Source organism: Sceloporus occidentalis, unplaced genomic scaffold (genome assembly GCF_023333645.1).
Source record: "Sceloporus occidentalis isolate IW3139 unplaced genomic scaffold, rSceOcc1.0.p SCAF_12, whole genome shotgun sequence".
In the NCBI taxonomy this organism is placed as follows: domain Eukaryota; kingdom Metazoa; phylum Chordata; class Lepidosauria; order Squamata; family Phrynosomatidae; genus Sceloporus; species Sceloporus occidentalis.
In genome coordinates this window covers 20,627,344-20,639,904 of record NW_028316992.1, presented here as the reverse complement: position 1 = coordinate 20,639,904, position 12,561 = coordinate 20,627,344, and the positions used below count along the sequence as shown (strand labels likewise).

At 40.3% G+C, this 12,561-nt stretch overlaps 1 protein-coding gene across 2 annotated transcripts in view; it reads left to right on the top strand.

Annotated features, from left to right (window-relative positions):
- ASB1 (ankyrin repeat and SOCS box containing 1) overlaps window positions 1-11,266 on the top strand; it is a 31,998-nt gene extending 20,732 nt beyond the window's left edge. For both annotated transcript variants that reach the window (XM_089477827.1, XM_089477828.1), the window contains 2 exons: window positions 3,557-3,942; window positions 6,683-11,266. In XM_089477827.1, the coding sequence (XP_089333953.1) occupies window positions 3,557-3,942; window positions 6,683-6,813 (517 nt within the window). In that variant the 3' untranslated portion in view covers window positions 6,814-11,266. The remainder of the gene's footprint in view (window positions 1-3,556; window positions 3,943-6,682) is intronic.
- Window positions 11,267-12,561: the final 1,295 nt, after the last annotated feature.

Here is a 12,561-nt window from a genome sequence, read left to right as displayed (position 1 = left end):
AGTGGTTTTTAAGTTATCTGATGTGAGGAACTGTTATCCCCCCCTCCCCAGTGACCCAGGAATCAGTCCCATATTTGTTCCTTTTGGCTACAATTGTTTTCTCTCTCTCCTGGAAGCTCTCCACAAACTGGTAGATGAGGGCTAACTGACCAGTACCTGTCAAGGGACCACCATTTGGAGTAGTGCTGCTCAAAGCCCCACTGCCACAGCTGGCAAGCAGCCTCTCTCTGCACCAGGAAAGGAAGCTGGCCACGGGGCAGATGGGCATATACAATTGGATGGGTATATAGAAATGCCTACCAGTCCTCCAAACAAAATTCCCTTATTGTTTTCTCCCCTTTGTGTGTGTGTGTGGGGGGGGGGGGGGTATCAGGACCGTTTTTACTTTTAATACCTCAGTATTAGAATAACAAGATTATTAATCAGTTATCTACGTCCTCATTCCCTTTTCGTTAGTGAAACTTAGGTATCTATGCCTTTGATGTGCATTTCTATCCCAAAGGCAAATGTACTTTATTCTGACAATAATTAAGCTGCATCTAGAAAATAACACTACCTTTCAGAAACTATATTAAATGTTTTCTTCATTTCCCCCAGTGTCAAATAGCAGTTGTAGAGTGATGAGCTGTTTAAGCTTTTAAGAAAGTGTTGCAGTACGTGTATAGCTTTGCTCCAGCATCTATTGTGAGTGTTCATACTGCTTTCATTTTGCCTAAAATGTTGCTGAATGGCCAGAATTTTAACAAAATATTGTTAAAGTTACTGGATGGCCTATTAAGCATCCTTTTAGTCATGTTAGTCCTGAATGTGCATAGTAACTCTCCAACGTTTGGAATGTAATGTCTGTCAGAGTTGAAGATGATGACACCATTTCAGTTAGTTTGATAGGATGGCAAAACTACAGTTTGAACCCAAGAAGGCATTCTAATGCAAAGGTCAAGAAAGTGGTCAGTTAGCTGTGATAAAGCAGACCTAGGGTGCAGTAATGTTTGTGAAATACTCCAAGCAGGATTGGTGGCTAAGTTGTCTGTCACAAGTGTCTCTGTGGCTGCTGCCACACTGCAAAATTAATGCAATTTGATACTGCTTTAACTGTCATGGCTCCAACCTATGAAATCCTGGGACTTGTAGTTTGTTGTGGCACTAGAGGTCTCTTGACAGAGAAGGCTAAGGGTCTTTTTTGTCCCGGCAGCTTATGTTCTATGATTCTATGTCTACTGCCCAAAATGCTTTCTGAACTTGAGAGGCATGTTTGACAGTTCTAAAGTTCAACTGAAATCAGGAAATTAAAGCCAAAAGACAAAATGTTCATAAGCACGCCTGTTGGATTTGACCCATCCCACAATTTTATGTAGACTCTGCATTAGCCAGCCCCTATGTGCATGGAATTATTTGCAGGGAACTACCTTCTTACAGGCATTCTTATATACGGAGAATTATTTGCGTCCGTCCAAACTGTTATTTCCATATCTGTAAAAAGTTGCAAGCCCTATATAGACATTACCAGGAGTTTGGCCGAAAATACTACCTTTTACTTATTAAAGTTGGAAGGGGATGGAAATGTACAGTATAATTAGGAAAACAGAAAATTTGAGTTCTCAGACTACTGGAATGGAATGACACAGATATTCCGGATTCATTTAATTACTCCATGGAGACATCTTAAAAATTTCTGCATAGCATAAAATCCCCTTCCTGGCTGCAGCAAAGCCAAGTGCTCTGCTGCTGGTCTATTTTGGTTGGATTCCTTTCCCCCCCAAAACATTTTGTTGCTGTTGCAGTTCTTTAAGCCTTAACTATATATGGTATGGCAACAAAGTTTGAATACAGGACACAATTCATTTGGGTTTCCATATGTTCAATAAACATGTGGAGTGAAGAAAAGAAAAAGGCCCCTTGGTTCCACTCTTGATGCCAGCACATTTGAGCAGAAGGTCTGAGCAGAGGTTTTATATCTTTTGCAAGTTTCTGTATCACACAGAGATAGCTTTCCTGAATACCTAAGGTATGCACATAGACTCTTGAAGAGTTTCAGCTCAATGTACAGTGGTTGTAAGTAGCAATAGCAGATGCAATCCTCTTTCCTCAATGTATGCATCTAAATGTCTGAATATGGTTTATTTCCATTCAATATCAGCAGAGAATCCTCTGTCAAACATGGTAATGTACTAGAAACAAACTGGAGCATTTTGTCAACTCCTAGATATCAAGTCTTTTATAACTGTGGTGTGGACTGTGTAGGGTGATCTACACAATATATGTTTCTTCAAACATATATGGCATTGTTGTTTTTAAGATATCGAGGTAGCCATTCTTTTTGGCCACACTTTAGGCAGCTCTCTAAATACAATGGCCTGATACAGACAGGCCAAAATAAAGCTGCTTCGAGTCACTTTGGAGGTATGGTGTTTCAATGATGCATGCGTCCTAAGAGTCTGGAAGCTACACCAAAGCTGCACTCTAGTCCTTAGGACCAGAGCATGGCTTTGGTGTGGCTTCTGGACTCTTAGGATGCATGTGTCATTGAAACACCATACCTCCAAAGTGACTTGAAGCAGCTTTATTTTGGCCTGTCTGTATAGGGCCTATATTCCTAAAACCTCAGAAGAGTGCATGTAGAGTATTCACTGTTTATGAAGCCAGTGCTCCATCCAGACTTGCTTTCCATTTTCCCCATAGATTACAGAAGAAATCTATTTCACTAGCTCATCTCTGGGGTCTTGGCAGAGATCCTGCTTTGATTAATAAGAGTTCTCTGTTAAAAGCTGTTATAAAGCTAGTTGACTACTAGTAGTCTCAGCACTAGGGTGGGGAAATCTATGTGTATGTAAGTTCAACATGTGTGATAATCTTTCACATGATAAGGATGACATAAGGATGTGAGCAATCCGCTTTGCTTCCATCCTTATCCTCCTTGTGATAATCTCCAAAGAGAGGAAAGTCTTTCAACTGCAGTCTGAATGTGAAGTTATGAGGGGCTGGTGTAGCAGCCAAAACTAAAACCTGACAGTGTAGATAAGCATACTGCATCATTCTTACCAGATCATGCAACCCTTATCTACAGCCTAAGGATTTCATCTGATCCAAAAAGCTGAAAGGTATGTGTCATGAGCAGAGAGAATCTAGCCAGCAGCTTCCCCAGATTCAACCATTTCTGGGCTGATCTCATAATTCATAAACCATATTCCTGTCTTTCTGTGTCCAGGATAAGAATACAGCAGGTGCAGATAATAATTTCTTGCCTTAACTATTCTGTAGCCATTCTCATACTTTATCCTTACTTGCTAATTAGCTTACTTGCTGTTCACCGCTATGATCTTTGGAATAGCGGTATATAAATAAAACAAATTATTATTATTATTATTATTATTATTATTATTATTATCCTGTAGTAGTTCTAAGGATATTCTAAAGAGGAAACCACATGCAGCCAAAGCAGCCTTAGATTTTAAAAAGATCACATCTGGAGGGGATGTCTATATGAATTGGATGTTGTGGTTGTTAAGCAACCTTCCCACTAAAAAAAAATCTTTCAAAATGATTTTTCTCTTCTCAGGTATGGCGCTGATGTGGATGTCAATCATCACTTGGCCTCTGGGACCCCTAGTCCATCTTCTCGACCACTTACATCCTTGGTGGTGTGCCCTCTGTATATTAGTGCAGCCTATCACAACCTGCCCTGCTTCAGGCTGCTTCTGCAAGCAGGAGCAAATCCAGATTTTAACTCTTACGGCCCCGTAAACATTCAAGGCTTCTCCAGGGGCTCTGCAGTGTGTGTGATGGATGCTGTCTTGCGACATGGCTGTGATGTGGCCTTTGTCAGCCTCTTGATTGACTTTGGTGCCAACCTCAACCTGGTGAAATGGGAAACACTGGGTGAAGGAGCTGCAGGAAGGATAAAAATAAACCCAGAAGCCATGCAGGTGTTCAAAGAAGCCAGGAGTGAGTACAAAGAATTTATTGGGTGTTAACATTTCATTCTATCAGAAGAGAGCTACCAATTGATTGGAGTGTTCATGTGTGTGTGTGCACGCGCGTGCACTAAATGACAGAAATTAGTAAATATTTACTAATATTTAACCAGAAAACTAAATACAGTCAGCCCTTCTTAAACACGGATTTTTTGTACATGGATTCAAGCATACACATTTTGAAAATGTTCAAAAAAAGTATAAATTTCAAATATCAAATCTTGATTTTCCATTTTTTATAAGGGACATAATTTTGCTATGTTATTATATTGAATGAGACTTGAGTATACACGGATTTTGTTATACACGGGGGATCTAGGAACCAAACCTAGCAAGGGTCCACTGTAACATCATTAGATATGAGCTTAAGGGGAAGAATATTTTTCTCATTCGAAAAGTCCAACTGAAACAAAAACACAATTCCCATTTTCAGAAAGCTAGCAGGGAGGAAGGCATATGAACCATGTTGTTAGATAAATGTTGTAAGAGTTACACTGATGACCCCCTATTGGGACTGTATTGGAGTTACTGGGCAGATGTTCCCTACAAAAATTGAATCTAATAATAAAAAATATTTTTTTGAATTTATTTAAATTTTTATCCCATTCTTCTACTAAAAAATCCCAGCAGCCTTCAAATTTAATCATAAAAACTCTGTCACATAATCAGTAAATACAACTACCAAATTGTATAAGTAATAGATCTGTTTAGCTCTACAAAAGTGAGACTAGATGTTAGGAACAAACTGGCAGGTGTACAGGAGCTTCAAAATTGCCTATGAGAGGAATATCCATTCATATCCCTTAGCAGGCAGGCTGTGCTTCCAGCAGTGGGCAGTATTGGATGAAATTGATAAACGGCGTTCAGAGCTACGGATGCAGCACAAGCAAACCAGTTCCTTACAGAAGACATTGAGAAAGGAAAATCGTCAAGAACTCCTCCCCCAGATTGCCCATTGTAATCACCTCTGTAGTATCCAGACTGAACTGAGATGTATTCATCCTCATCCAGTCTTGTCAATGATTTTATTGAGCAGGGCAGACTCATTTGTTTATGAGAAAGTGAATGTAAATGCTTCTTCTAAATGTTGGCAAATGTGTTAGAATGCAGCCTGCACTGAATTCATCGTGTGAGGCAGGTCCAACTAAAAACATCTCAGAAGTCCACATGATTTATTCTATTAGAAAATGTATGAAGACTGAAATAGCAATTCAAGTAAATCTTTCACATGTTGATGTCAGCTGGCAAAAGAGAATTGATGAGGCTGTCCCCCCTTTTTTTGTAGCTACAAAAGTATGCACTCTCCCTTGCCTTCCTGACCCCACCTCCAGCGGCTTGGCTGTTCCTATCACTTTTGTAGAGCTAAACATTACTTGCAAAAATAAGGAATTTTATAAAAGTCCCTGGAGAATGTAGCTGAAGCAGAGGAAAGTAGTTTATCATAGAATAGGAGCTAACTGCTCTGTGAGAAGGATAATATAGGTTGCATTTATGTGCTCACTATGCTTGGAGGTAGGGTTCATGTACACAGTGGCACTTCCTTTGACACAATCATGAATAAGCAGGAGTGTGAAATGGGCAGCACATAGGGATGAATAATTACGTTTAGTTATCTCCCCACCCCTGAAGAGAACAATCATTCTTTTGTAGTATTTACCCTATATTCGAATGACCCAAAATGTTGCAGAGGATTATTTGCACAGTAAAAAAAAACAAAAACCATGCATTTTGGTGCAGGGAAACAGTCTTTGCTCAAATTCCCACATGTTTTTCTAGCAGAAAATTTCCTGTGCAACACCTTGGCTGTTTTCAATGTGGGGAGAAAATTGCACAAGAGTCCATCTCATCTATTTTCTTCCTGATGAAGTTCCCCAGCAGCCAGGAATCCTGTTTTTCAACCTGTGATATAATAATTAATATTTATTTATTAAAATATTTTTGACCTGCCCTCTACCTAGAGATCTCGGGGTGGCATATAATAAAACCAATCTAATACATTTAAAACTGTGTAAATAATAAAATTAATTTTAAAAGGCTAAAAACATATTAAGCAATTTAAGAAGTTCAGAGATAGCTTAAAACCGGTTAAACTAGTTTAAAACAATTTAAACCCACGTACACACAAGGATTTGAGAAAACCAGGTAGGCCCCCAAAGCTTTAGTGAACAAATACATTTTCCCTGGGCATTGGAATATTAGCAATGTTGGTGCCTTTGGGCTTCCAAGGGAAGGAAGTTCCATAACTGAAGTGCCACAACAGAGAAGGCTGTTCTTTCCATGATCATTGCAAATGCCATTACACACACACTTCATTTAAGCTCAAATTAGTCGTTTTTGAAAACCAGACAAGAGTGGCCCATGGAGAAAGAAAATAGGATGAGGGCTTGAGATCCTCTGAAGTTTGCAGTTGCCAAGCTCTGATCCATAGGACCTAGATACATCAGAATCAAGTTTTTTCTCTCTGTTAACTAGTGTGTAAAATGAAAGTGTTCCCTATCCATCCACAATGATAGCTGTAGATCAGTAAAATCAAAATCAAAATAATAAATAAATAAATTTCAATAATATTTCCAAACTCTGTTCTGTGAAAGTTTACAAATTTTTGAAAAGTACCTCCACTGTCTTTGACAAAACATTAGCATTATTTGTAGGTGTTTGGGAGGTTTTTTTTTTTCCTTCTGCTTTCTCATTGTCTTTATGCTTTCTTGCAGGCTGCCCCAGAAGTTTGTTGTCTTTGTGCCGTATAGCAGTAAGGAGGATACTTGGGAAATACCGCCTGCACCTGATGCGTACGCTTCCAGTACCAGATCCCATCACAAAATTTTTATTTCATGAACAATAGTAAGATCTGGTTGGACGTTCTGGAGGACTTTCCCTTCCTTCCTTTCTCCCCTTCTTTTTTTAAATGAGTGATCTGAAAATGGCAGTGCTTCCCATTGCTGTACAGTAATATATTGTTTGGTTAATGCCATAAAGTTGCTTATCAGGATAGGACTGCCTTAGTGGTGAATCTGATTTGATTTAATATATTATTTGTTATTGGAAAAAAGATAGACTATTGGCCCTATAATTTAGCAAGAGGGTATCTATTCATTTATTATATTTCTTTGTTTATGTTTGCTTATTTATTTATTTATTTATTTATTTGGCATGCTGCTTCTCACAAATTAGTTTCTATCTTTGTTTCAGTTTATAGCACAAGATTGATTACCTGGTGTTATGCAACAGAAAGTATTTTTTGTCCTCTGTAGGATTACAGTTAAATACCACACATTTTTCATATTTTGGTTCTAGTTTGGTTCCAAGATTTCTTCATAGCTTGTCACACAGTCAGCCCAGAATCTCCCCCCTCCCCATCTTCCATCTCTTCTTTTCTTTTCAATGCAACTTATTAAAAAAAACCAAACTTAGGGCCTAAACAGACGGCTGTATAGGGGCGGCTTGTCTCCACCTCTTTGAGCACCAGATCAGGGCCGTGGCAACCTCACGCTGCAATCCCAATCCGGCTTTTTTCCAGCACAAAAAGAAGTGGCAAACTGCTGCTCCTTTTTGTGCTGGTAAAAAGGCAGCATTTCCTCCACTGCTGTGGTTTTTCTGACCTCCCGTGTCATGCAGTGTATGAACACCTTACTGCCAGAGAGCAGCAACGCTGCTATCTAAATGTCATGCCCCACCCAGCACCCCCAAGCCAGTGCTTCGCCCCTTATTATTTTTAAAAATGCCCCAATTCAAACCTCAACCTGAATTTCAGTGAGAAATTTGCTTTGGATAAAGCAATTTTCATAATTTCAGGGATTTACCTGTGGGGATGGGACAGAGCAAAATGAGGTCCCTATTAAGAATTCTGACCCCCATGAAATTTTCCTTCAGTCCTCAAATTTCTAGCATTCCAGATTGACACTATGAATATCATTTACATCTAGAACAATTATATTTTCTGTGTTTGCATTCCTTTGGTCACTTTACCTGCCCCTTTCTTTGGATACCTAAACTGTGTTTCTTGCTTTTCCACTGAAGTTTTAAATTATTGCAGTGTTAGAAATTTGGGGACTGAAATTGCACGGGACAGCAGAATTCATAATGGGAGCAATGCACTCACTTTGTGCTCACCCCCCCCCCCCCCCAATAACTACATGCCTGCATAGCTTGAAATTATATTGGTAGAGCTGCTGGTCTGCACACAGAACTATGGGGTTGTAGAGATTAGCTCCAAAGGGGAGGTCTGCAGCCACCCTTTTTCGCACTGGATTGGGGCCAGGGCAGCCTCACCGGCAGCCCTGTGACCCCAATCTGGCGTTTTTCCAGGCCACAGAGAAGCATGAAAATGCCGCTTCTCCGTGGCCCGGAAAAGGGGTGTCCTTGGGGTTTCATGCCCCCAGACACCCAGACAACCATGAAGAGAAAGGGACAGCCCCTTTCTCCTCAGGATCGTTGGCGTGGCCTTGTAGTGGCTGTGCCAACGATACGCTCTAGGAAGGAGCTGCTTCTCCATGGCCCAGAAAAGGGGTTTCCTTGGGGCTTCATGCCCCCAGACACCCAGACAACCATGAAGAGAAAGGGACAGCCCCTTTCTCCTCAGGATTATTGGTGTGGCCTTGTAGTGGCTGTGCCAACGATACGCTCTAGGAAGGAGCTGCAAAATGCAACTCCTTCCTGAGACATCATAAGGACTGCATCACAACCCTTATGATGTATCTTCTGGGTGTGGCAGTGTAGATGCTGGGCGGCAGCATCATGGTGACCCCTGTGTGGATGGGAGGCAGCTGTGATGTCAGCACTGCCACGGTCTAGGCTTAGGGGCCGTGCGGTTGGTACGTGGTCCCTAACCCTAGTATCAGCACCAGCACGGCGCATTTGGCCTATGTCTGAATGGTGACTTAGAGACATGCCACACTACAGAAATAAAGCAGTTTGACATCACTTTAACTGTCATGTCTCCAAATCTGAATTCCATATAATCCTTCAGATGATCATGCAAAATGAAGAAGCGGGTTTTAGGAAGAGCTTCTGATTATTAGGGGCTCTTTTCTTACTTAGATTAAATCAATTATTGTATAAACAGACAGTGAAACAAAGTACTTGCATTAGTTGTTCATCTTGGAATAACAGCTTGTGAGAACAAGACTCCAAGTATGGCAAATATTAGCAGTTTGGTTGTACTCTTCATCAGTGTAGCTCCTATAGGAGAAAAGCTTACAGATTTTGCTGCCTCCTTCTCACTGTACTCAGAGATTATTCCATTTGTAGAAGTAATATGGACTAAATATTAGTCTTCTCCATAAGAAGACATTAAATTAACAAATCCTCTATCCATAGTGAATTTTAAACTCCACATGGTGCTCTTGGGACAAATAGATACTCTCTAAGCCTGTATGTCTTGCTATTGCAAAATATTTTCTAACATTTGAAGTTGAGAAAGAGTAGTTATAGTTGGCCCTCTGCATCTACTGATTCTTTATCCATGGATTCTACCATCTACGGCTTGAATATATATATATGTGTGTGTATTCCAAAGAGAAAACCTTGATTTTGTCATTTTTCCACTGGCAGTGCTGATAACAAAAGTCCACTGTACTTACCAGTGACTAAAGTTGCTGCTTCTAGGAACTTAACATCAGGGGATTTTACAGACTACACAATTGTAGTGCTATTTTCCCACTTTAGCTACCATGGCTACATGCTATGGAATCTTCCTATGATTTGTAGTCTGATCAGAGGTTCCAGATGAGCTCTCTGGCTGAGGATTCCCAGTTCCCCTCCCTAAACGTCTGGTCCCAGGATTTCATAGGATGTTACCATGGCAGTTAGTGGAATCATAGTGTCATAACTGTGTGGTGTGAAATGGTCCCAGATGACTTGTTCACTTAGTGGCTATTGCTAAGAGATGATAATACAACAGAAATAACTTCCTGTTTTTCCTTCCTGGTACCAGAGATCTGCCATACTGCTTAAAATCTGCTTTAATGCTATGGACAGGTACATTGTACAACATGTGTATTTTGTCTGTGCTGCTGCTCATTGGCTGGTCTGCCAGAAAAAGCAAAGCAGCAAAACACTAAGCTTTGCATCAGTTTTGTGTGCTTCATTCCATAGGAAGGAAAATGTTCCAAGATGTGGGTCTGCTTTTCACAAAAGGCTGGCATTGGCTTATATGACCTAGGGAGCATTGTTCTGCCTGTGTAAATGACAGGAGCATCCATGCAGCTTTTTGCTCAGCCTAGAGAGGCCTAGAGTGTCCTCTTGTGGCATCAAAAGGTACAAATTGGACATTACCCATTTCAATCAATTCTGCAGAATAACAATTATCTAATCTTTGCCTGTCAAATTAAAAATATTTTCCAACCAAAATCATGTTTGCTGTAGGAAAAACAACGGGACACTGGGGTGGGGAACACATGATTTGGACTAAGGCACAGCCATGTTAAATTTAGCACCTCAGTTTTTGCAGGCTGCGCAGGTGTATGCACACTTTTAAATAGGTTTCATGCTTAAACTCCCCTTTATATGCTGCAAATTTTTTTTTGCTTCAGTGGACTATATTTGTCTTACAGAATTATTCCTTTTTCCATGGATGGCCTTCTTCAGTTCTGTGTATGTTACACAATCAGTATTGCTGGTTTTTGGGCAAGAGTGACTCAATATATCAGCCTATTCATGTGTTCAACCCTGAACAAAGGAAGGTACAAAATATGTTGTGGGGGTGGCTGAACATATTGCTGCCATCTGCACCATCCCCCCCCCCTTCATTTACTCAAATCTGAAGGGAGATTGTAAGTGCCTTCAGCTGAATTCACTGGAAATCTTGGTCCATATCTATGGCCCTTGACGTGGAACACATGAAGATCAAAGGTGGAGATGGCTGGCGTGAACTTGTGTGCACATCCCCACCTCCTTATACAGTTTCTGCCCACACACAGTGAGGCTCAAAAAGTCCTCTGTAGGGATACAGAGGATTGGTCCCCATTGCAGGGAGTGAAACAATGAGACTTATAGCCAATCATTTTTCTAGTCCTGTTATCTCATGCCACTTTGGATACACAGAAAAATGTCTGCATGCTAACTTGAAAAGTGCTCTTTGTGTTATAACCATTATGACTCAAGATATGATATTCATTATATATTGGATCAGATTCAATCTGGTACACTGACTTGATAAAGCTTTGGTGGAGCAGGGGAGATTTTAGCAAAATAAAGTCATTGAAAAAAGCATCATGTCTGGCAGTACTGTACTTTATTAATAAAATGGAACTCAGGGTGGAAATATTTGTTCCATATGGAATGGGCCAGTGGCTCTTGTTGCCTTTAATCAAAGTGTAAGTGGTGTAATGGTTTGAACATTGGGCTTTGACTTTGGAGACCAAGGTTCAAATCCCAGCTTGGTCATGTAAACCCACTGGGTCACCTTGGGCAAGTCACACTCTCTCAGCCATAATTCCCCTCTGAAGAAACTTACCAAGAAACCCCTGTGATAGGGTCACCATAAGTCAGAAACGACTTGAAGACAGACAACAACAACAACACTGAAAAATATTTGTCTTTTCAAGAGAGTGTGACTTGCCCAAGGTTACCCATGGGTTTCTGTGGCTGAGTAGGGATTCAAACCCTGTCCCAGAGTCCATCACTCACACACTTATCCTCCTTGACATTGTCGCTAGCATTTGAACCATGGTTTGTTTTGGTTTTTTTATCTCTTGGCAAAAGGATTTACTCTTCCCTGGGAGGATTATTTCACTATTTGTGTGTGTTTGTGCCTTCACATCACCTGTCAATTTACTTACCTGCAACTGTTTTCAGGAAACTAAAGCTGTGATATCTCATCCCCACTTCTCCAAGCAGTGAGATGTTCTGGGAGCATAACAGTTATTGTGGCTCAGTTTCATTAGGAGGGAAGTAGCTGGAGATTTACTAGCTGTTTGTAGCATCAGTTACCACACCACCACCACCAACGAACCCTATCCGTTTAACATGTGTTAAAGCCTACTGTACTGACCCCAGCCTCCACAGTGCTGGAAAATTGCCTCTAACAGACACGTTATTCCATTCACTGCACTGTGTGCAGACCAGCAGCTGTACCCATAATCTGAATATCCATTTACTGCATTGTATACCGTTAAAGGTCCATACCTGAAAAGGTTGCATATGCTTCTATTTTATAAAAATTGCTGGTGAACTATAGTGGTCCGTCTAATTACAAATCTGGAAATTCTTTGTTCATACCTTTCTGCTGCCAGATGGCAGCACTCATGTCAGTGTATCTTACAGAGTTATTAAAAGGATAACAAGAAAAAGAAATGTACATTTAGCCCTTTAAATCAGGGGTGGGAAAAGTATGCCCCTCCCTGGGCTCCCAGATTATTATTATTTTTCCTGCAAAAAATGCCATTGCAGTTTAACACTGAAATTCTGCAGCAAACCACTAAATGCCCTGTAGCCAGGGAGGAAAAGAATGATATAGAATATGATATCAACTGTTTCACTGTTATAATCAGCAAGTTCATGAATATCATAGAGAATATGCTCAATGGTCAATATCATTTTAAAGTCAATTTAACTTTTATTATTAACTTTATATTTATATATTTGTCGTTGT